Raw genomic sequence first — 25,296 nt, 5'->3', positions numbered from 1 at the left:
CGAGGTAACCGAGCTTCCCGTTCAGGTACAGTTGCTATGAAAGCGAGCTTAGAATCTTGCAGGGTCATTGACCTTCTCTTTCGCCAATTCACTCTCCCTCTCGTTCGTTTTCTGGCTTCAAAAGAAATTCAAGGGTGAAACCGTGGGCTAGACACTGGTGGAATTTTTGATAGAGGATCCTGATCCTGACCGATGACAAGGGTGGCAAGGGATCAAGGAAAGGGAATCGGTATATAATAGAGGTAGCATTATACAGTGGATATCTTGTTTGAAATCTACAAGTTCGTGATGAACCTTTTTGCTTTCACTTCCTACATTATTGCAGTACTACATTATGTACGGTATGGCAGTACATTACTAATACATGGTATACAATGTTCTTTTAAATGTTTTATGTTTATGAAGAATTATTTATAAATTGTATTCTTTAGTACTATGATTACCAGAGTTTTGTCTAGTTCTATTAAATCTTTCCTATATTTTCGAAACGATCATCAAATAATTGTCTCTATTAAAAATAATTTACTATTATCAGTAAATGTAGGAAAATATCTGTTTCTTTTCAATGAAAAGACACATAAAGGCAAACAATTGTATTTATGAAAACGATATTTTCTAATCTTTTTATGGAGCATTTTGATTCGGCTTTTCCTGCTAGTGTTATCAAATAGCAATTATAATTTACTGGATAATAATATAATTGTCATCGAAACACTGCAAATATGTCTTTATACTATTATTTAAGTTTATTATTTAAGTTCCTTGCAAAATGTATTCAAAAACACACGTCAAAAAATTTATTTTTCTTATTTCAAATCTCATTTCTAATTTATTTATTTTACGTCCACCTTTTTTCGTACTACCAAAATACCGAAAAGAACTGTGGCTGTCATAGAACAAAAAAGATGAGGTATTAAAGGGGAAAGAAAAGACCGAGAGTAAAAAAGCGAGCCATGCCTTACGAATAGGTTATTTCCCACAAACGTGAAATCGTTTAACACGGAGCCTATCATGTCCCAACCTTTCTGCCGAGATTAATAAGTGGTCCTTTTTGTCATCCGGATAACTTGATGTCTTTGTAACTAAGTCGTAAAAAGAACTGCTCGGTCAGGTGATCGATAAATTCGTCCCAAACAGTTGTTTCTTACTTAAGGGAAACATCCCTTAGTCTTCATCCTTTGTATCTTTCGTTTGGGATCTAATACATAATTCTTTGAACAGTCAGATTCTTTGAAATTTCTACACATTCTACATAATTTATACCGCGAATTTTTCTCTTCGAATTAAACAAAAAGAAAGTAATCCTTCAAACCTAGAAAAATTCAAGAACGCTTTCACACTCAAAGAATCACTCAAGTACAAATATCGCAAGAAAGCTTTTCAAAAATCCCAATTCACTTACTCGAAAGACTCCATTCGAATTCATCGTGTTGATCCGACGACAAAACTATTGAATCAAAGTAGATGCAGCAACACGCCAGCCCACTTTCTCAATAAAGACTGCATCCGTGACCGTCAAAAGCAAGTTGCAAGATTAATAACCTCTCGTTTTATCCTCCGGAGTACCCTTTTGTCTACAAGAGCCGGCTCTATATTTTACGATGGACGGCATTCTTCGAACGATTGATCGATGAGCCGACTCGACAAACGCGGCTTCGGCAAACAGTGAAAATTAATTAAATGACCGAGCGGAGCGCTGCTAATCATTCAGGCTATTCGTCGTGGCCGTAATTAAAACAGTCTTAACCTCGATCGCGAGTCAACTTCTGTTTAGCAAGGTAGTCGACATTTAATAGGCGGTTTTAAGAAGACCGATCGCTGTGGTCGTGGTAAAAGAAAACGCGTAAGCAAGGAAGAACGATCACTGGTACGATCGTTTGTGGCCGTTTCAAAATGAATTAGAACCGACGACGAAAGTGGCCATGGTGCTGTCTCGGAACGGAATCGATTTATCATATTCGATCTCTTAACGGTGAACCAATTCAACGAAGGCGAGAATTGTAGTGAAAATACGGTGTCCAGCACGAAATAGCGAGTCAGAAATATCGATCATGCCACTATACGGTTCTAATTGAGAGGAACTCTGGGAGCGTAAAGCGTTTATTATGATTACAAACCGCGAAGGTGAAATGTGGACGGTCGGGATCGAACGTCAAGGGGCGAAACTCGAGTCCGTAACGGCATACGAACCGCATAAATCGTATATTGAACGGTGCAAATGAAGCTTGAGAGAATTTGAATATCAATGGATGATGAGGCGCGTGAAGCGTTTGATCGTGGTGTTTGGTCAATTGAGTCAATATCACTTTGTTTTTCTTCGAATTTGTATATACAGGAAATTATCGAGGCACATTATGGTTCATAATTATTCGTACGATACACCTCTTATAATATTTTATACACTTTATATAACATTTTATATACTTTCATACTTTATGAAGTATCAAGTTTCTAATAAATTGGGTCTGTTACTTCAGTAGCTGTCTTTCGTGAAATATCAGATTAATATCTACTTATTGATATTTCAATCACTAACTACTCTCATCAATCAAAGGAAGACAGTTCCTTTAAGAAAATCTGTCGATCAATATGAAAAAGGGATGGATCTAAAAGGTGCAAACGCTATCCATTAATGTGCAGTGATGGAAGAGAATCATTTTATATACATATATATAGCTTGAAAAAGTAATAGCTTCATTTAAGATATAAAAACAGAATTATGCAATGAGAAAAATATAATCAGCTATAAACTTCGCATAAGGAAAGAACAATAAAATGGCAAGAAGTATGCTAGGCGAAATGAAGAACAAGCGTTATTTAAGCCGGAACCATCGGTAATATAAAAACTCATCATTATTTTCAAAATTCCATTATTAAGAAATTCTAATTTGTAGAAAATACTGTAGACTTTTAAAAACTACGTAACTATTTCAATTCTATGAATCAGAAACAAAACTTCAGCCTGATGTAAAATTTGATCCAAATAAAATACAAAATATTTCTCAAAAATATAGAACTATGTATATCGCTAACAAAAGCATTATTTTCATCAAAAATACTAAAAAAATTCGCGTTTAAATTCATACTCGTAATAAATGAAAAGTTTATATAATAGATCCCAGTTTTTGTAAAGCTATTTTATCTGTTTTAAACTCCGAAACATTTCTATTATGCGGCCATAAAGTTACTAAAAGAAGAACATATATAGAAATACAGCTATTTAATGAACTTGCATGATGTTACGTATATCACATAACGTCTTTTTATTGAGAACAATATAAGCCAAACAACGATGTTCAACGATCAAAAAGCGATTAAGAAAGTTTTATCTTCTTATAGGGTGGCTGGGAGCAATGTCTACGGGAGTGGCTTTACTAGTTTCACCCGTAACAATAGCGTTCTGTCGGAGGAAAAGTATAAGACTCACCGCGGTTTTGGGTGGCCTCGTTACAGCACTCGGTTGCCTTTTCACTTCTTTTGCCTCGCAGTTCCACCAGTTGTTCTTCAGCTACGGCACAGTTGTCGGTGAGTCACTGTAAAAGTACAAGGAATTCTCTACTGCTGTTTCTTTTCATAGAAACAAGAAATATGACAGAACTTATATAATATAACGATTCTTCTTCATTGATTAAACATCATCCATCTTTCTTCTAAAGCAATTGTAACTCGACTTTTACAAGTTTTCGTACGTCACTTTTACCCTCAACAGTTTCGGCACAAACGATTCCCTTGAATAATTCCTTAGATAAAACTTTACTTTAGGAAGAAATACAGAGGGATCGAGATAATGGCAAGTTCATGGACTGTGTTTAATTACTTTACGCAGGTATAGGGGTTGGCATGACGAGGGACTGTAGCACGCTGATGGTGGCGCAATATTTTAAAAGGAGAAGAGAACTGGTTGAGATTTTCATCGTATCCGGAAGTGGCCTTGGTATCGCTGTAATGTCGGTTTTCATAAAGGGAATGATTAGGTAACAAAAGAGATATTCTTATCTGAGCTATTACACAAAGCTCTAATTCATATTCATTGATATTTGTTAAGTCAAGCGTGATGTAACATAAAAATACTTGATTCAAAATGAAAAAAGAGAAAAAAATTTCCTAAATAAAAAAAGCAAAATTATAAAAAATCCTGTATTCCGATTTTAGCAAAATTGGTTGGCGCTTAGGACTTCAGGCAGTGACGGGTGTCGTTTTCTTGACATTCATCCTGGGTACCTTTTATCGAAGCGCATCCTTGTATCATCCACAACGTAGAGCCATTTTACATTTGAAAAATCAAAAACGTAAAATTAAAGATAAAAACAAGACAGACGACAGACCACCGTTCTTCGACTTCAGTACGCTGAAGAGCAAAACAGTAAGAATATTGCTGGTGTCCACTGGAATATCTGCCTTTGGGATCAACACCCCGATATTTTACTTGGTAAAATGCGTAATAAATTTCTTTAAATAATTAAATGCTATATGTTTGGAATATTTAAAAGTGCAAAATTGATAGAATGCATATAATATGCAATAGAATTATAAAATATTCACAGCAAAGTGCTTGTTACAATGTTCAATAAGAGAAACAAATTTCTATATAAATTCCATTTTATTGGTGGTATCTATAAAAATATAAAATTGCATAAACACCCGCAATCTAATAAGTGCAAGAGTGGGAAAATATTTTGAACTAAATTTGGTCCTTTAAATATTTTATTTCATTGTAGGCACATCAGGCCGAGGAAGAAGGTCTTGGTGACACGGTGATCCTACTTCAGGCTTACCTCGGTTTGGCCTGGACCCTCGGCTGTGTCGTCTTTGGCCTTTTAGTCGTACATCACAGCGTCGAATGCAGGATAGCGCGTCAGTATCTTACGCAAGCGGCGATATTTGTATGCGGATTGTGCATTTTGGCCCTCACTGCCGTTCAAGGAAATTATCATGGATATGTGCTGTTCGCCTGGGTTTACGGTACAGTATCCTCGCCTGTAAAAGTGCGTGAACACTTCAGAAAAAATCCTTTCAGGATATACATCCCTACAATTCCTACCTAAGTTCTCGACTCTTTTGAATTATCTATAACTATATATAATATGTTATATAATAAATATTAAATAATAAACTATATATAGTTTATTATTATGTATTATTATTTATTATTTATTATTATTATTATTGTATATATATATAATATTTTTATCATTTCATCTCCTTTCTTTTTCTTTAATGTATTTTTCTTGTATTATTCTTCTACAAAGAATGTTTCATTGCAGATAGAGCTTTGCTCATATAAGATTAAATAAAATATGTAAAGCTATATTGAATAATGACAGTGACCTCGTTCAAAAAGATTCTCAAAAACTCTTCCTTTCTTAACTTTGACTTTGATTAACTCACTAACGACTCACATTCTCCCCGAAATTCGAATTTTATCACTTCTTTATTATAAATTCAAGTTAATTCCGGTTTTAATTAAGATGAAACATTGAATTTTGCAGGCATCTTCTGTGGTGGTTACCACTACAGTCTCAAAATGTACACCTATGAGAGAGTCAGAGCAAGAAATTTCGCAAGAACGTGGGGTTTCGTGCAATGTTTCCAAGCTATACCAATAGCAATTGGAGTTCCAATTTCAGGTAAAAGTGAAATATTTAATTTGTTTGAAGAATGTCCTCAACGTTACTACGTTTTCAATGACGCAATATAACATCGATCAAGAAAATGTTAAGAGTATGAGATTTTTCAGGATACATGAACATTAACTACGGTGGGAAGGCTGGTTACTACTTCAGTTCGACCTGTGTTCTAGTAGGCAGTTTCACTCTTTTCTTCATAGACCTTCACAGAAGAAATTTATCGAGGCATAAACACATAAGGTCTAACGGAACCAAGCATCTCTGCGTTTCGGATAATTGTCCACAACGCCGAAAATTGTCGTTTAGCCAGGAACCAGACAACGATGGTCCACATGTGGCTGCTGCAGGAGCTGCTGCGGCTGCTCTTGTGCTTGGAACTGAGATTGCACCAAATCCAGGTAAATTTATTCACTTACGTTATTTTTTATATTAATGTTGACTAACTTCTTTTGCCTTTATAATTAAAATCTTCGACATACAATTTTTAATATCTACTTTAAATCTCCTTTACATATCCTCGGGCCGTAAGCAAACCACAAAAGTTTAGGTTAACCCTACTGTTTCCCTCATTTATTCCTCACATTTGTATCAGTCATAGGATCTCCTCTTCGAATAAAAAAAATACATATAAAATTTAAGTACATTGAACACTAAAATCAAATATTTAAGGATATAAGATATAAATTAAGATTGAATATCCTAAAATGAAATAACCCAACTCAAATATAATCCATATTGCTGTGATCACATATAATCCAACTGAGGGTTACGATTCTAAAACCTCGAATTTTTATATTATATCTCAAGGGTCAATCAACTCTATAACATCAAAGAAAAAATCAAACCGAGATAGCAAACGATGGAATCTCATTGCAGGCGAATTGATCGACGGCCTTGCCCCGGAGAAGCCAGAATTGACGTGTATCTCCGAGGAGGGAATTGCGGATATGGATCTTCCTGACAACATGCTCGAGGACCTTGATTACATCGGAGACTGTATAACCTCGTGCAACAAGGTCGAGAATTATCTAATGCTGTCAGAATTCGAGAACAATCTGATAGCTGAAATGCCGATTATCACGGATCGTCGAGGCCGAAGGTGGTCCCTGGCTCGTTCAAAGGGTGGTCAATCGAATTTGGATCGATCCCCAGGGCCTCAACCGACTAACGAAGAGACCGATCCCAAGCCCAAGTGGCACGTGACGAATGTGCCTCCTGCTAATAGAGTGATCACAGTGATTGACGAGGCAAGCACGTAACTCGATCACCAGAATCCAAGAAGCTGTTAATACTCACTGAGGATGCTTCTGAATGAAATTTTACGACTTTTTTTATGTAAATGGATACTTAAATAGCTTTTTTTAAGTTTGTAATGTAATTTTTGTATATATACTGTTTTAATTACGTAAAAGAAATTTTGATTTACTTGCATAAGTGAATGTGAATTGGAATTGTAAACACTGAAAATTAGTATTTTCCGAATTTTATGCAAATTGAATTTTGGAATAATTCATTAATTGCAATAATACAAAAAAAGGATAGATATTATTACATAATTATTGTTATGCGATGTGAATGGAGGCTCGAGGATCAAAATCACGAATAAAGTTAAAAAAGTTAAAAAAAAATGAGGGGAATTATCCAAGAGGCCGACATCTCTCGTTATCGCGCTGCCTTCGATCGTCTGTCTCGTTTGTTCCTCTTTGATTTAAGGTACTGTTAGAGATCATATTAGCGATACTTTTGCGAACGAAACACGTTAATCTGCGTTAAACGTCCCTACGGAGCTGTAGGAAATTCCAGTAAGGGTCACTTAATTCGCGGTGTAATTAAGGACAATAATGTCGGCTTTCGACGAGAGGAACCACGGAAACGTTCCGTCCACATGGAGATAACCTCGACTCCCGTCGACGTCTTTGTTTAAAGCTTCGTATTAGTTCACTGCCACGCGTAGATGTGCGAATCGAACGATCTTTCGTCAATTTAACAAAAAGGGAAGACAGGACACATTCAAACAAACAGCTCAAGTTTCTTTATTTTAATGTAATTTTTATTTTAAAAATTGTGAATCATAGAAAATTAAGATCTTCTATTTAAAAAAGGTTGAAAAATTGAAACTAAAATTTTGAATAATTCTATTAAACACAAGATTGTTCGATTCATGTCGATGTAAAAGTTGCGACTCAGAGTCTTTTTCGAAGGAATCTGCTTGCACGTAGGCAATGCTAGCTAAAGATATTGAAACTAGTCCAAAACGAAATTCGTATGCAGCGATAAATGGTATAATATAACGATACGAATAAATATGTAGCCAGGTACAAGAGTTTATGGTTGTACCATTGTATCGTTCGAGGCATTTTAAGAGAATATTCATACGTGCAGCGTTTCTCTTTCTGTGATCGAGCGAACCGCGATCGGTACAAACGCAAAGAGATAACAACACTATTTATTTATCAAACTATTTATATTAGAACCATACATACGCATGTTATGTACATATATATACATACTTATATACGTGATAATAAGCGTATGCACATGCGTGTGGTATTATAACGTAGATTACAGTTAAGGAGCCCCGAAATAGTCGATTAAGGACAATTTGAAGCCAACAGTATATCAAGGATTTGTACAGAGAAACCAAATTGGTATTGCAATTGTAATACCTTATGCGATCGAGCGATAAACACTATAATTTTATTTAAAGAACCTATCAAATTAATTCATTAAGGATCAACGTTTCGTTGATACAACATTCCATTTGCAACTTTTTTCAGTCAATTCACGTCAGTATATTCTATTTCAAGAAAGTTTTAAATATTTGTTTCATCTTTATTTCTTCCTCTACTTAGATTCTAAAGTTTTTATAGTATAATAGTAAACTGCACATTTTTTAAATTATGTAAATTTTGTATGTATTACAAATTTTTTCTGTAATTTGTATAATTAATTCCTATATATACCGAGAATTATTTTTTCTAATCCGTAAAGTATCTATTATCAGAATAATATTGCGTTTTGCAATTTTCACATATTATTTCATTGCTTGATCCTTAATGAGTTAAAAATATCATTAAACAAATAGCCTGATGAATATCTAATATAATAATGAGAACCAGCCGGAGAGTATTTTTAATGAAATATTATTTTAATGACTCGACACCTGCCTACGCGATGTCGCGTTTAAGTTACGTTTATCATATTATTGTTATCACGATGATAACGCAAGGCTACTAGTCTAACGTCGCAAAGAACAATAATTTACGAATTACTGTTTATTACACGCTGCAGCAAAAGAAACAACACCGAATAAACTGCCTATATTGTAATATTGTAACGTTGTTAATACAGAAACATGATTTTATCAAATATCTCGTTGTTTTTGCCTTTCTTTATTAGGAATTTATTCCCAACATAAAAATAACAATAAATGCGAAAACAATGAAATACTCAAAGTAACAAAAAATTAAAAAATATAGTGTGCACGTAAAGCCATTCTGTCAATATTTTCCTTCGTTAACCTACTTTGTGCATACATGTCTCTCTGCAATTAACTTCTTAAAGCTGAGATAACATTATATATAGTTTGACTTGCAATTTTCCTCGAGATACGAAATGTATCTTCCTTATTCTTCAAACTTTTAAACATATAATCAATTATTAAAAAATAATTTTCTCCGGTTAAATAGCTTAAAAAATATAACGTTCATTTAGGAAGAAATGAAAAGCATTTCATTTATTCAACGAGAAGAAATCATGGAGAAATTTCTTTCCAATTACGACTAGAGAGCTGTGTGGAAGGAAATCAATTATGCAATTGGAACAGTATCCCCAAATGTTCCATTACGACATCGGTGTACGTAAGGCTGATAATGCGGCGTTAATTACGAATTCTTGGTAGCCGACAGTTGAACATTTGTTACGTGCATTGGCATGCGAGAATTATCGAACGCGACTCAGCGTGTACCAGCAACGCTTTATCGATAAATTCTAATTCTCTTTAATCGCGTTTTGGCCATGCTAAATGTAAGTTTCGTTGACTAGCAAACCTACAAAACATATTTTTAAAAAATTCTTCTTTTTATCTAATTACCTCTGCATCATTATCTATGTTCAGAGGCACGCTTTGAAATTCGGATCTCTAAAATTACGCCAGTCGAATGAAATATGGAAATTATACAGTTTGCAACATAGTTTTGGTGACAGTATTGATGATGCTTTCGACAGGATTAAAGTAATTACGGTATTAAAGTATTAATATTAAAGAACCTCCAGAAAAAAGAACCCATGAAACAAAATAATGAATTAGATAAATTAATGAATTAAGCAAATTTGAGTTCCAGTTTCTTAATATAGAATCAAGAAAAATCAATTCAATATAGAGTATGTTCATAGAATTATGTTGAATATAGAATATACTTATATTTGAACTAAAATTAGATGAGTTTGTAACTTAGAGATTGGAGAATTCGTTATACTTGTTACAATTTAGGGGATTTCAAGTGACTGTCCTCGAGAAGGAAATTGATTTGTATGAAAATGAGACAGACTTGATCGAGAATGGAATCAGACGGTGCGTTAATTGCTATGCAATGTAATCGTGTGCGTTAATCGGTGATTGCCAGGTTGCGTAGAACAAGAGGTACGCTAACAGCGCTGATGAGCAGTCGCTCCAAGGCGTCCCATGAAGGTACCCCCTTGGCGTAGCTGCAGCTATCTCATCTAGTGAAAAATAATCCCAGAAACCCAATTATATCGTCGAGGTAAGGAATTACACTTCTGTGGGAAAGATTTACTTGGAATGAGCAAAATTTTACTTTTCATTTTACTTTTCTACCAGGCAACTAATTCGAAAATGATGGCATTCTAACTAGCATTTCTTTGCCGTAATATTTAGTCATTATTTTAAATTATCTTTAAAGCCTCTTATCTTCAATTTCAATTATAAATTGGTGAAATGAAAATTTTTTCGGTGGCTCTGTAATAAATGCTTTAAACATACTTGAAGTTTAAAATTGAAGTAACATATATTGTATCACAAAAATCTTACTGTACTATACTTCTTAGTTTAAGATTTTTATTCTCATTAGTGAATTATAATTAAAATTTTGGTCTTTCATTTGCACTTCATTTACTAAGTGATCTAATTGTGCCGTTATTGGTATATTAGTCAGTGAAACTATATTCGTTTATGAAACTCAAGGTATCTGGAATGTGATAGTACAGTTTGGTAAAAAACACGATATTTTTCAGCGCTTCGAAACGAACGAGTGCGAGGATGTCCTACGGAAAGTTGCACGTTCTTCCACTAAGTCTCTTTATCCTGATTCCGGTAACGTTTCTAATTACGTAAGTCTACCAAGAAAAAATGAGCTTCAGCGGAGAAAACTGAATTCTTGGTTAAATGATCATATTTCCTTCATCTTCAATTGCATTAAACTTTACTTTCAATTCTTATTACAATATTACTGTAATCAAATTTTTATTATGATTAAATTAATTGTCAAAAATTACACATCACCAGTACAATATTTTCTTATAAAAATGTTGCTTATTTTTAATCTTATAGTTTATATCTGTTGCTGTCGTTCAATTTTCTGTATTCCAATTTTATTTTAGTTTCCGTTAAGGAAACCACTTACGATATTTTAAGGAAATTTTTGGCATAGAATTGAAATCAAAAGCCGTATCATAATATTCCAATAACGATTTTTCAATATTTTCTTCAAATTTGAGGAATTTCTCGGCTATGGAAAAAGACGATTCGAACGAAAATGACTCAAAGGATGCAACAGAACAAGGTTCGGTGATTAGAAATATGGATTCACATTAACACAATGATTGCCAATTCATAGCAAAAATAAAGCCATAATCAGAACGAGTAAAACTAATGCTTACTAACTAGCTTTGCGGTCGATCAAGGCCACGGTATCAGAAACAACGACAGCCGCGCATTCTGTATCTGACAGCATGATGTAAATCGCGATTAGTTTGATTCATTATGTTCCACTGTGTACACTTCGCAGGGATCATTGTTCTGTAAATAAAGACACATTCAATCGTCAATGTGCCATTGAATGGATTTGCAATATCGAAAGCCAGCATACTTGTTGAAAGTGCTTCTTTTATTAGGGAAAAATTCTAGCGAAACTTAAACTTATCGTGATTTATTACTGAATTTAACTTTCAAACGTGATTATGTTTTACTATTAGTATTTGGCCATAACTGATTATTAATTATTAAATTGTTTAATTTAGAGAAGAAAATTTGTTTCATTTCAGCTGAGCATATATAGTTTTCCGCAGAAGCTGTCGTGGATCTTATGACAAAGTCATTCTAATTTAAAGCAAGCATATGTAATATATTTATTTCTTAACCAGTTCTTAGTTATCTTGGCAGAAAATGCACTAACTTCAGTATGAAATTTTCTAAGAGTTTATTTTAACAAAATTGATCTTTGTGTAAAATGTACGAAGATTTTTGCAGGTCACTGTATTATTTTAAAAAAAGCTTCTTACATTGCATTTTCTTACTTATTACATTTCTAAATCTAAATTATTCAATATTATTTTCTTTGAGCATTACTTGGAATTACGTTATCGGTACATCTAAAGGCTACATCTATAATTTATATCTACAATTTATGTAATAAATGAACTATAATCAAAGTTTAACTAATCCCCTTTTCTAAATCAACACTCTACATGTAATATACGAGCATCCATTTTCAAAGCAATTGCATTTCAGATACACTATGTCGGTGCAATGGGACCACGTAGTACCAGGATTTCCGTACATATCGGAAACAGGCACCTTGTCTCCGGAATCGTGTATATTTGCCCAATTCCTTAATATAGCTGCGTTACTCCGTAAATATCAACTAGTTTTACGTTTAAACGTATATCTACCGCGGTTAATAACACTGCACATGTATTTTAGTCGCCTGTTGCGTATACATTAGACATCGACAAGTTTCCCAATGGCAATTCGAAAGGGGCAACGATCTCGTTAGCAAGAAAATCGTTGTTGTGACGGCATGGTGCGGCGTTCTAGGTTGCTTTGGACTCGATATTCTGGCGAATTTTCAAGAAGCCCGTGTTGTCGCGGCTCATATGATCGGAGCAATGACTTGTTTCACGGCTGGAACCATTTACTTTTGCCTGCAGGTACGGTGGATTCCTGATAAATGGATAGGAGAAATAAATTTAGAAAGGGAGTTTTTATTGCCAACAATAGTACGTATCACTTGTTTCACCCAGATATATTCTGGAAATTTACTCCTGTGTAACAGAGCATAATGAAACAAAATAGTTTTGAAATATGACTATCCGCTTCTTTCTCATAAAGATAGCAAAATTTTACGTTAATCAGTTAAGTAGGGTTTCAAAAAATATGGATTTAAGAAAAATGCATTTGAATATCTTTTCGTGTGCCGTCGAAGAGCTATAACATCGTTATCTCCTTAAATTTCGTACACAAGAAAAAAAACAATACATATTTGTTACATATATAATGCTTTCAGACATATTTAAGTCACAAAATGGTACCAGCAGTGAATGGCAGAATTGTAGTATACATTCGTGCAGCACTTTCGGTGTTGACGCTAATTTTGACAATTACCACGATCCTACCTGGCTACATTTCAATGTTAGAATTTCAAGGTGACATTATTTCTCCACTTGCCTTACTTGAGATATGATAATAAGCGGGCAGACAATAATATGTGATAATGAGGTTTCTGTGAATTGCAGGCGATGATTACAAGAAATGGCTGCCAACCGACGGTGGCTGGGCTTGGCATGTCGCTAGTGCCATTTCCGAGTGGGTTCTAGCGATTGTTTATTGCGTTTTCCTGCTAACGTTCGTGCCAGAATTTCGATTAATCAATTTCGAGGATCCTGTGGTTACGGTACTTTTTTCTTATAACATTATATTTAATACACTGTGGCTCGCGAAACTAAAAAAATTAGTATTTGTACTAAAAATGATCTTATTAAATATTATAGCCTGTTAATATAGCAAATAGTTAATTGTTCCAATACTTCGATGATCTCTGAGAAATGTATACTTGCAATAGATACCTCGCGATACTTGTTTCATTATAGTGCTAATAACATTTTAGTAAGTTCTCGGTGATAAGTGTTCGAATATTTTCGCGAGCCATTGTAAATACAAGTATTTATCACACGATAGATACAAGCGATTAATATTGCACGTTGAATCATAATTTACAATATCGTGCTTCCTCTTCGTGTTCAAAGTTCCCAAACAGTTATACCATAATCATGATTCAATTAATCTTATCGGAGCAGAGTTCAACCAAAACAGCGTTAAAATAATATCGCAATGACTTCCAAATCTTTTGTTTTCAGTTGATATATCTAGACAAGGATCAAGATTTGAAATTACCACACAAGCTAAATCCACCAGTTCAAGAATCCTAAAACTCCTCGAATACTCAAGCATTAAATTATCTTCCTTCTAACGTATGCATTTGAAGATAATTTCTAGTAACATTACTTTTAATTGCTTCTTTGATTCAACCCTCTATAACACCATATAACTTGGAAGTTATATACATTTTGGAAATTTTATTTTCTGCTTATTACTAGAACATTACGCATGTTTATGTAAATTCATATTTTTATCAACATAACTAAAGGAGCGAAATCTGAATATGATTTTTTTCATTCTTTAAGCATTAAATACTTTAGTTTGTATATTTTTGTATAATTATATCACATATCATATCTTTCTTTTATAAATCGAAAAAAAATCTGATTATAGAGGGTTAACACCACGTTTAATGTTTACAAAATTCTTTAAATTATTCGTGTGAGTATCTTCTATTTCTTTTTCTTTTCATTCAACAGTTTGCTCGATTATCACTGCAGCTGATCGCGTTATCTCGATTCACACCTCAATTACTGATAGATACCGACGTTTCGTTGTTCTTGCGGTCGATAAAACCCATCACGTGAAATAGTAATCCCCGATGAAGTTGATCGAACAAATATTCAAATGTCTCCACAGAAGAGGAGGCGAATCAACTTTGAAACCCGCAAACACGGTAAAGGTCATCATCTACCAGCATTAAAGCAAAATTTGCTGTTTGAACGTTCGTACTACAAATTGCTCTCCATGGACAAACGTGATTTATCTTTCTCTCTATTCACTCAATCAAAGTTACTTCGAATAATGCGGAAATTTTGCGCGAATCTTGCCCTGAAGTATTACCCGCGACCAAATTTGGATGTCGACTGGCACTCATCACGTTGTCAATTGTCAGTCGATACCTGCAACTTCCTAACCAAATTAAAAACTCCTCGTTCAACGAATCAATGAAGATATAGATTTCCAATCCATCGTTTCTCGAATTTAATTTGTAATATGAATGAAATTTTTATCAAAAAATATCGTGTGGTTTGCTTCGAATCGATTTTAATCGCAGAACGAAGCCTGCCGTCCGATCACGCTCGAGGAACATGTTCGAGGAATTCCGCCTCGATATACGTATTCGGTTTTAATGCGAATATTTGCGTCTCAACGAGTTCGTAGAAAAGTAGAAAGAATTTGCAGAGTCATAAATTCGTTAGAAGACATTCATCCGGACGATCGTAAAGCGAAAAGGTGATTATTTAACGGTATTGATAAGCGTTACGTCTACATGTATGTACGTATTATCGCAACACGTTCGCGAGTAGTATTAGGACAAACGTTTCTTGGAGAACGTCTGTCAGTAACGACGACGGCGCGGCATCAGTCTCGTGGCGCAGCTGCTGAGAGCGCCGTTCTCGCTGGCACAACATCGATCGCGCACAGTCGGCCATAACCTCTGTGATTCTGCTCGCTCTTCACCCTGGCCTCTCAAACAAAAGCTCGAAAATCACGTAACTACGGGAGAACCGAAAGAAAAGGAAATCAAGTGGAATATCGTACTTTGCTCTTCGTATATCGTCAACGACATAGTGTAAAGAGTGTTAGGTGTTGTTGGGTGCTATTGGATAAGAAGACCTTCAACCGTGTGCAGCCCCTTCGAAAGAGTTTCTAGTTTCAGTACGACGAGATAGTTTGTGGAAGGAACGTTGGTGCTCAAGAGACAACGAAAACGTCAAAGGTACTAGCAATTTTTTTCATGTCCATATGAGTTGGAAGAATCGACTGTTTTCGAGCGTCGTTGCTACGTAAGATTTCCAATTGCTTCGTTGCAAGGGTTCCCTTTCCTCTGTCCCTAGACAACGCCCGCGTGAGAACGCACACGTCGAGAACGGCACCTCGTGCAGGCGTTTCGAGTTGTGTCACTCTCTATTGTCGGCGAATACTTGCGGCGACCGCGACGTGTGCCACGGACACTTGCTGTAGTTTTTCTGGTAAGACACCGTGTACGATATTTCTGGCGCGCAGCTTGTGATCTACTTTCAATCGTACGCATGTAGTGTAATATACAGTATAACGTAATTTATTGTAGTATTTTACTATAGCATTATCATAGTACTATGATATATTATTGTAGCAGTTAAATATAGTCATGCAGTGACTGGCACTGACTCCTTTCGTGCTTTAAATAGAGTTGCAAATATTTATCACTGACAATATGCATATATGTGTAGTATATACAACTCGACAGAATTCACATATTTGAAACATTCTAGATCAAAATATAACTAAAATTCATGAAAACAACGACATTGAAAACAATGACATTGAAAACAATACGAGCACGTTTTATATTAGGTCGCCACGTGACATATTGTTATTTTTTAATCAAAGGTACGTCGAAGAAGAACGTTAATGGCAATTGAATTGCAGTGCGGCCGCAGCTCCATGCATTTTAGCGACTGATTCCCGTGGGAAGGAAGTAGAATAAGAGGTCCAGCCTCTTGGAACAGACGAGCATGAGTGCTCGCACCTTGTGGACGCGTGCAACGACGCGTGTGTCTCCACGATAGCGGCGTCTTCCGTGGGCGTCATCATCTGACGTCATTGGTTCCGGCGGGAAAGCCGAAAATAACCACAAACGCACACAGGAAACATGGACAAGGAGGATTTCCTGGTCAACCTCCATTATCTTCCGATTATCCTGTTCATTTCGTTGCCTTCTGTCTTTATTTTGACGTAAGCAAAATTATTGCTCGATAATTATGAAAGAGTTGTTAAACTGGTATTTTCTTCTTTGTTCAAAATAATCCATAGTGGTTATTTTATTTTTATTGGTTTCGTTAGATTTCGTAGATAAACAAATTTTGTTTATATGCAGTCAGTTTTCTTTAATTTTGATTGGAGATATTGTTTTTCTTTACTAAAAAATAATCCATAGTGTTCGTTTTTTGTTATTTTGTTATTTTTAGTTATTTTGAACTTTGTAGACAAAAGAATTCTGCCTGTGTGCAGTCGGTTTTGCTTAATTTAAATTCAACGTTCGAGAGTTTCCTTTTTTTATTTTCGACGCACCATGTGTGATTGAATGCAAAGTACAAAGCATAAAACATTCTCCGTCGGAAATTTGTTTTGCAAATTACGCAGATCTGCATAGTACACTGCGAATACTAGTTTGCAGATACTGAAACACATATAAATAAACATGAAGATAATATTCGATCTTTATTATTGTATATCACAAACATATTCCGACTAACACGTGACTACATAGACGTCAAACAATTCATAAAATAACATATTTAGTAAACCAAGATAGTAATTAATATGCTGTGTTTTAATCTTTTACCGTAAGCAGATATAATATTACATTAACATATGCTGAGACGACATACGGTTACTTAGACTGTTTTGTATCCTGTTGAATATGCAGATAACCTCTTATATTTGTAATTAATATTTATTATGTCTTCTGTTTTGCTATATCTAATCCTTAAGTGCAATGGAATATGTTATGATTTCTTTATTTTCCACAAAGTTTTCAGTAAAAAATTTGTAAATAAATATTCCGATAAAAAAGTATGGATTTATTTGTATTTTGCAGTTACATAATAGCAGTTCTATTGGGTCATGTGGAAGCCGAGTTTCCTTACATCTCGGATGCAGCTACTTATGCACCGGAAAGCTGCATATTCGCCCAGTTTATCAACATGATCGCGATGCTCAGTGAGTGTCCAACATCAACAAATGTATTTAAATCTTCGATACACTCGGAGGAAGAAAATCGATTGATACTTCGCACACGGTACACTGACCTCGATTCTCGTTCACTGGGAATAAGCGAGAGTTTAGCGAAGCAAAAATAGCATTTGTTTTCGGAGGCGATCGTCGTTAAACTTGGACTCGCAAATTTTAAAAGAGATATCTAAACCTGTGCAAACAACGAGTGTCTCAGTATCGATGAAAATTGTTTGATGTAAAAATAACTGACAGATATATGTGTTATTTGTATTATTGTCTCTGTGATAGAATAATCTTAAAAATGATAATTAAGAAATATTGAACGCAACATACTGCAGTATCATATTGATAATTGACATTTTGTTGAATCGTTTCAGTGTCGTTCCTCGTCTACATAAGATACTCTCAAGTGAAAGAATGTTCGAGTACGTTTAGGTTGCAACATTCTCTACCGAAATGGAATCATTGGGCCTTGATTTTTGGCCTAATATCGACGTTTGGCCTCTCGGTGGTCGCAAACTTTCAAGAAACATCTGTCATAGTGGTACACTTTATTGGCGCTCTTCTATGTTTCGGTGGTGGAACTGCATACTTTTGGACACAGGTACATTAAAAAATTTTATTTCAATAAGAAATTGCAATCACAAAATGTATAGGTACAGGTCCACGAATTAACTATTTTACCTAACTATAATAAAACAAAATCGACAGTTCTCCTCTCAAATTATTCCAATCCTTATTATTATTATTCCATATCCAATCTTTATTCTACAAAATTTAATACCCATGAGCTTTCATTCCACATAGTTCAATGAAACGTGGCTTTCGAAATTTTTCGTTCTCCTCTCGAAAAGAATCCAACAACTGCCATCCGTCTGATAAAAATACAAAAATTAAAACTAGCTGAAAGATCGTGGATAAAACACTAATGTCACCTAATTGGATCGTACTAAATGAAGTCTGATACGTGGCTTGCGTAATTTCCTGGAAAGCTGATTTATTCACGACATTACATTGTCTTTCATTGTCTGGCTCTTTCTCATTTTTCATGCGTTTTGTTCGCAGGCCGTGTGTTCGTTCTACCTGCATCCGCTCGGATGTTCGTTGAAACTGGCTCACCTTCGGGCGGCATTATCCACCTTTTGCACCGTTTGTTTCGTCGTAACTCTCATCACTGGCGTGCTGGCACGCTTGGCCTATAAGGGTTAGTTTGGTTGTGTTTCCCCCTTCGTTTAACACGTTCTTCTTTTACATATTAAAACGATGCATCTGTATTTTCGTTTCCAGGTACGAATCCTCGGAAATGGTACAAGGAAGATGGCGGATGGGAATTGCACGTGGCTAGCACTATCACTGAATGGCTGTGCGCTGCAGCATTCTGCGTGTACATTTTGACATTCACCGAAGAATTTCGCGATGTTAAAGTCACTCATCCAAAGGTAGGTAGAGATAATTATCGCAATAATTGTTTTAAATAAGTTAAATTATTATATTATTAATTAAAATTATTATTATATTATTAAATAATATCATAATGATATTAGTAATTTCAAATAATTGATGTGCCATACAGTATGATACAAGTGCAGTGAAGGAGATTTTATGGCTCAAACTGAGATAAAAATTCAGAATAAGAAAATTGCATTGCATTGAAAGATTTTAAGAAAATTATATTGTATTCTAATTGCAAATAAATAGTAGAATGCGATAGTCCAGACATACTTTTGTAGGTGACACAATATTGTAGTTTATTTATTATCAGTACCACAAGTGTTACTGACTCCTGATATTAACTATCAGTTTTCATTAAATATGCGATAAGACACGATATACTGATGTGCAACATATTAAATCACATTTTGATTAAAATGATAAACTGAACTCGGTTTAGTCTACATCTATTATTATTGTCACTTATTAGATTCATCGTGTTCATTCATAAATTCTTAAGAGCGAATTAATATGTAAATATTGATATTAACTAAGTTAGTCACGTAGATAATCTAAAGTAAGTTAGTGAATTTTATAAAATCAGTTATCACTTAAGTACACGTGTACTCGAATGATTCTCAAATGCATTTTTCTCAAAAACGAATTTTCCAACACAGCTTTTTATCTTGGATTTTTGTCTTATTTTATAGAAATATTATATTCACTATTTCAACTCTTCCGTTATTCTATAAATAGTTCTACCTTTTTACAGTAAATTTAACATATTTTGTTTATTCATTTTTCTGTATTAAGGTTATATCCACCCTTAACCGTACAAGATTGAGCAACGAAGCGCTGAACGAAAGCCAGGACTCCGCAATGGGTCACAATCGAGATGCAACAACGATCACCTGATCGCTCATAGGCAGAGGCGCCGGTGGTTACGTCAATCTCCTCTCACACTCTCCAGTAAACACTCCATGTCCCGGTTACAGGTACCGTGAATCCCGTGAGGCCCTTTTAGACGAGGTCACACCACTGATTGCGACCACACCGCCATCCACTTGCGACGTCGAGAGGAGAACCGACGTCCTCTGCCCGGTGCAAATACATGTACACGATCCTACGATATGCGAACGACGAAGACAGACGAGCGAACAGAATGAAGCAGAAAGTAGACAAAAATGGGGTGAAGATCATTCAAGGAATTGGATCGATTTGGATGAAAATGTCTTGGATGGTTACATACTCATGGATGATTCCTGTTTAGAGTCTGGTATCGTGCCTGATGAAACGCAAGAAATTCCCTACCCAGAAGGAGCAATAGAAGTAGACGACGAGAACGATGACGCTGATAGTCACGGTAAAGAGGACTCTTCCATTTACAGCAAGACAAGAGTAGTTACGAGAAGGCCTCGAGAAGATTTCGATCTAAGTACGACCTATCCTATGGCAAACAGTCACGAAAACGCTTACAAAGAATCCAGCAGTCACACTAGGTATAGCGAGATATATTCGGAATTGACCGTTAAGAATTACCTGGATGCTAATCGAGAAGAAGTGACCAATTATTCAGTAGCCAACAGTCATGGTGATCATAGTGTGTCGTCGGAGAACAGAGAACGAAGTTTCAGAGAAAACGCGGAAAGTGATCAGTTAGGTTGGGACATTAGACAGCAGACCAACTATGAGGTAGCCAATAGTCACAGTAACTATAGAGTGTTTTATGACAGTCAAACGCAGCCGAGAGAATTGTTACAGACGGCTTGCTGGCCGATCGAATCCTGGAGAGAACATTTAAGCTCTAATAATCGCGTGTTGGAAGATCAGAAGCAGAAATCAGCGAGTATTGGACAGATGTGTGATAATGAATCTACTAAAACTAATCATTCTGGCGCGAAAAGCGATCCAAGCTCCGAACCAGCTTGTGATATCGAACAGTGTCTTGTACAGATAGAAGAGAGTCTTTTAAATATCGAGCAGAATTTACTTCACGTGCAAGACCTCGATATACCGGAATTGAGAAACCTATTGTACAAAAGTCCAAGTATCGAGAAGAGTCTATACGAGGTCCAGGATCTTCTGTACGCAGACGGTATTGTTCCTGTAATAAACAAGAGAAAATCTCTTGGGTCTGAAGACGAAGATGATGATGAAGAGGAAGATGAAGAAGAAGAGGAAGAAGAAGAGGAAGAGGTTTGGATAGGTCATAATATAACGATGAAAGACGACAACGAAGACGACGATGCTGGTGCTGGTGCCTTCGACGCTTCCAACGAAGAGTCATCTGACACCACTAATATAGAAGAAAACAATCAATCAGGATCAGTAGATGATCGTTCCAACACCGACTGTATAGACGGTTCTACGATTTTCCGTGAAGAAACCGCCGATCCCAATTGCAACCATGAAAAAGCCATAAACTTCATTCCAAACAGTCTTAACAAAACTTTGCCTCGAAGAATCGTTCTCGAAGGAGCCAAGGAGAATATCAGACTCTGTTCGTCAGAACCCGAAGAACCGATAACAATCGACTACAATCTGAACACCACGTGTGCTGAGAAGAAACTATTCTGCCGCGACAAGTGTCACAGTAGGACAAACTCTCTGGATGAAAATTCGACGTTTTCGAATTTGGATTCTACCGACAAACGTGATACTGGTAAAAGCTCTTTGCAAAATTTGCTATTCGAATCGACGAATGGGAATTTTCCGGATCTTACCGGGAAAGCGAGGTCGGAGGAAATGTTGCAAACACCGCAAAATAAATCTATTATGACAAATAAGAAAAGATTGAACGAGAAACGTTGGACTATCATAGACGCGAAAACGGAAGATTTTCGCAGGAAAATCGAATCTATTTCTTCTAATCGATGTTTCGCGATGTCGAACGTGAATGAGCAGAAAAGGGCGAAGATTTCGAAAGAAATTACGGTAAATACCCCGCGTCCACGAGAAAAATCACCAAATAGAACGAAGCGTACCTCAGTCTCCGTAGAAAAGATGCAGGAGAAAGAGAAAGAGTCCGGTGGCGGTAAAAGTTCCGACAAGAGAAAGAGAAAGAAGATATCGAGCAGAAGTCAAAGTTCCTCGGAGAACGCATTAGTGCCTAGCAAACTGATCTCTCTTTCACTGTCTCTTCTCCTCGCTGCTCTGTTACAAGCAGTCAGGTGTCTGACGGATCTGGTCGAAGACGCGTTCAGGTCCGTCAGCTACGACAGAAGCGGTCTACTGCAATAACGCTATTCGCGAACGGTTTTCGTCCGGCACGAAAGCCACTCACAGAACGTAGTAGCATCTGCGAAAATATCGCGTAAGAATGGTAACGTTAGATGGCACTAACTACATTTATTTTTCGTCGCACCCCCACTTCGTATCAAATGTTTCCCACCCAAGACCAGATTTCTGACAAGTTAACCAGACACCGTTTTACTAAACCCAGGAATCTCTTTTTATCGATGTTTAGGAGTTTTTTTAGAATTTCAATCTGATTCTAGACTTTCTAGTCTTCTGAATGTGATTAGCCGTCGCACTATCGCGTGAATCCAATGTTAAGATGCGATCCAACTGAATTTTCAAACGTAGACATTAACGATAATCGATAAATATAGCAGGTGTTTATTCTACTTTATTGATCAACAGGATTCATTATCGAGATACATGAGATAATTGTCAGTAACGAAAAGCATAGTCGTCGAGTACTGATCTATGTCACTTATGCACCACCCATAAATGTTTCCTATACAGTCTTCTAATTATCGATGATAAAAGGCCAGTCATCGTACCCAATCAATTACATCTTCTTCTAGCGAGGCCACCTTTCCAGAACGTCCAACGAAACTGGTCTTGGGTATCGCGGAGGGGAAATCGGGTCATTCTAATCCAGAGACTTCCGACCACGAAGAACCTATGATTTGCAACCATAAACGTCCAGAAGCTACAGCTGATGTCTGTGATAATCGCTATGCTTACGATCCATAATTATGTTTTTACACGGTACGCTTGCTATACGGGACAAGAAGTTTAATTGTAGGAATGATATACGATTCGTTCGTTAGTATACACGCTCGTTTAATAAGGATCCATCACGATGACGCGGAAGGCAGACAGACTTTCCCAATTTTTCTTAATACATTTCTTTTATTTTTTTTCATATCATCGAAAATTTATCGAAAGGTGCTACCACGCGCAACGATCGAAACGCGAAAAGTTCGCGTACAACGAAGGCGGATGAGGGTCGTGTGTCCCATCGGGAACACAATCAGAACTTTTTACGAGCTTCCAAGGAGGATGTTTACGGATCGCTAGACGGGTATGTGCCAGAAACAATGACAAAGCGTGAAAACGATAGTGAACGATAATAGAAAGAAGAATGTCGCAGATAAGTCTTATTGGTGGCGCAAAGTACGGGCTAAGCATGTTACGGTATTTAGCACCGCGTACGTAACGTTCTAAAGTGCCTAAAACTCGTCGCGTATCGCGGGTACGCGAGGTGCAGTACATATTTGTCTAATTAAACTTTAATCTACCAATTTAACGCTACTTATGTCTACCTATCGTATCCCTCTTTTTCAAGGTGTAACACATTGCTGAGAGGATTAAACAAGAAAAAAAAATATAAAAGAAAAAAAACAGAGAAAATAAAGAAAAGTGAAGCAAGCTGGCGAGAACGCTTACAAACGCGTTGATATCGCTCCTGTGTGTGAATCACTTTCATCCCCCTTGAGTTTTCATCCTTTCCTATCGTTCCACGCGGCGAATGGTACAAACCTCGAAGTTTATACCCGTAGTTGAGCAAATTAATTTTCCTATAGTACAAATTACGAGACTCTCATAGCAAACTTTCCGACGAAATTCGCGGATTCATTTTGATAAAGTTTATTTTCGTTTGACGTGCCGCGCTCGTGGATCCTTAAAGATCTTCAAGACATATTTTCGAAAACGTAAAATCGTTGGGCTGAATGCGTAGCGAATTAAAAGGATCATCCTGCTTTTGAGGGCGGTGATACGGTATAATTAAAATCCCTTTCATTTCACGAACATATATATATACATGCATATACATATATATTTTTATTTATTTATTTAATATCAAGTTCCAATTAAAATTCCAAATTCCAAATTCAAGTTTCAAATAAAATTAAAATTAACAGATTTGAAATATGATACAAGAAAAGCGGCAAAAAAAATTCCATTACATCGCACCGCGACGCTCTTAACCGAAAATCACATTATTTCCTTGCTATTAGTGTCTTTTTTCCGTTAGAGCGCATTTCCTCAATCTTCGCAACGAGATCATCCGAAAAGCTCGCGTGACTGCACAGTTCGCAATTCACATCTGCGAAGAGACGCACGGGACAGCAGCAGTATCGATCGATACCTTCATCGTGTATGGAAACGTGAGGTCGAGGCTATAGGACAGCAAGACTCTAACTTTCGAACGCATACACGTTCCACGCGGTCTCCCATATTAGAGCAACGTTGAGCCTAATCTATGTGAAACTCTCCGATGTTGCATGACCCTTATCCTCGAGATCGTTAATTTCAATTAACACCTAACCTCCAGTGGCCGCCACGGCGCGAACGATAACCGATATTCGGAACAACCCGAACAAGGATATCCTAGATATAACGAGATCGATCGATCGTAGCCCCTTTAGAACTGAACTCGCCAGATGGTTGATTTAATTGATTCAACGGCTTAATGAATCCCATGTACAATCTACGGAAGGCTGAAACTTTCGGATGAAAAAGTACGATGGCCACGAGCAATCCGATCACGTTGGATTGACCGGATAAAGGACGACGCTTGATATTCATGCGGACCTGTCTCTGCTGGAATTTTCAATTAAAATCCGCAAATCCAGTCCACGAGCGTAGGACACACTCGAAATAAATTAAAACGACGCAACAATAGAGGTGGCGAGAACAACTTTCGTCCGAAGCTTTACGACGTTCCCAAATGGTTTACGAAGTTCTCGAGCCGCGTCCTGTTCTCTCGTATTCGGATATTGGCCGCGGCAGGGACCGTCTATAACGCGCTGATATTGCCATTTCGTCGGATATTTACTACCGGCTGCTATATCACGACAAATAATATTCTTAGGGCTCGCCTCCCAG

At 36.4% G+C, this 25,296-nt stretch overlaps 3 protein-coding genes and 1 long non-coding RNA gene across 4 annotated transcripts in view; 3 read left to right on the top strand and 1 right to left on the bottom strand.

The window, feature by feature from the left end:
* LOC117164258 (uncharacterized) overlaps window positions 1–8,979 on the top strand; it is a 34,286-nt gene extending 25,307 nt beyond the window's left edge. Inside the window, exons 2-8 of the mRNA XM_033347217.2 lie at window positions 3,340–3,525; window positions 3,827–3,974; window positions 4,153–4,429; window positions 4,719–4,962; window positions 5,490–5,627; window positions 5,738–6,025; window positions 6,504–8,979. Of these exons, the coding sequence (XP_033203108.2) occupies window positions 3,340–3,525; window positions 3,827–3,974; window positions 4,153–4,429; window positions 4,719–4,962; window positions 5,490–5,627; window positions 5,738–6,025; window positions 6,504–6,886 (1,664 nt within the window). The 3' untranslated portion in view covers window positions 6,887–8,979. The remainder of the gene's footprint in view (window positions 1–3,339; window positions 3,526–3,826; window positions 3,975–4,152; window positions 4,430–4,718; window positions 4,963–5,489; window positions 5,628–5,737; window positions 6,026–6,503) is intronic.
* The window catches only part of LOC143302893 (uncharacterized), a 56,571-nt gene continuing 35,966 nt past the window's right edge, over window positions 4,692–25,296 (bottom strand). The window contains exon 3 of the long non-coding RNA XR_013058755.1: window positions 4,692–4,977. This is a non-coding gene — a long non-coding RNA (uncharacterized LOC143302893). The remainder of the gene's footprint in view (window positions 4,978–25,296) is intronic.
* LOC117164259 (DNA damage-regulated autophagy modulator protein 1) lies at window positions 10,292–14,428 on the top strand. Its single transcript, XM_033347218.2, has 7 exons — window positions 10,292–10,390; window positions 10,881–10,976; window positions 12,376–12,497; window positions 12,568–12,794; window positions 13,151–13,289; window positions 13,380–13,537; window positions 14,001–14,428. Exons 2-7 carry the CDS (start codon window positions 10,906–10,908, stop codon window positions 14,070–14,072), a joined length of 789 nt encoding a protein of 262 aa, XP_033203109.1. The 5' UTR covers window positions 10,292–10,390; window positions 10,881–10,905; the 3' UTR covers window positions 14,073–14,428.
* LOC117164260 (uncharacterized) lies at window positions 15,244–23,856 on the top strand. The gene is made up of 8 exons (XM_076619793.1): window positions 15,244–15,745; window positions 15,864–15,998; window positions 16,438–16,743; window positions 17,609–17,730; window positions 18,123–18,349; window positions 18,811–18,949; window positions 19,033–19,188; window positions 20,102–23,856. The coding sequence occupies exons 3-8, from the start codon at window positions 16,661–16,663 to the stop codon at window positions 22,414–22,416; spliced, it is 3,042 nt and encodes a 1,013-aa protein (XP_076475908.1). The 5' UTR covers window positions 15,244–15,745; window positions 15,864–15,998; window positions 16,438–16,660; the 3' UTR covers window positions 22,417–23,856.

Source organism: Bombus vancouverensis, chromosome 7 (genome assembly GCF_051014615.1).
Source record: "Bombus vancouverensis nearcticus chromosome 7, iyBomVanc1_principal, whole genome shotgun sequence".
Taxonomy (NCBI): Eukaryota; Metazoa; Arthropoda; class Insecta; order Hymenoptera; family Apidae; genus Bombus; species Bombus vancouverensis.
Note: the sequence above shows the minus strand (reverse complement) of the source record. Positions and strands in the feature narration are given on the sequence as shown.

Excerpts from the sequence above, each read along its gene's own strand:
- LOC117164259 (XM_033347218.2), top strand. The coding sequence starts at position 10,906 with ATGTCCTACGGAAAGTTGCACGTTCTTCCACTAAGTCTCTTTATCCTG. Across the intron at positions 10,977-12,375 it reads CCGGTAACGTTTCTAATTAC|ATACACTATGTCGGTGCAAT; the intron begins GTAAGTCTACCA and ends ATTGCATTTCAG. Across the intron at positions 13,538-14,000 it reads TCGAGGATCCTGTGGTTACG|TTGATATATCTAGACAAGGA; the intron begins GTACTTTTTTCT and ends TTTTGTTTTCAG.
- LOC117164260 (XM_076619793.1), top strand. The coding sequence starts at position 16,661 with ATGGACAAGGAGGATTTCCTGGTCAACCTCCATTATCTTCCGATTATC. Across the intron at positions 18,350-18,810 it reads CTGCATACTTTTGGACACAG|GCCGTGTGTTCGTTCTACCT; the intron begins GTACATTAAAAA and ends TTTTGTTCGCAG. Across the intron at positions 19,189-20,101 it reads AGTCACTCATCCAAAGGTAG|GCAGAGGCGCCGGTGGTTAC; the intron begins GTAGAGATAATT and ends GATCGCTCATAG.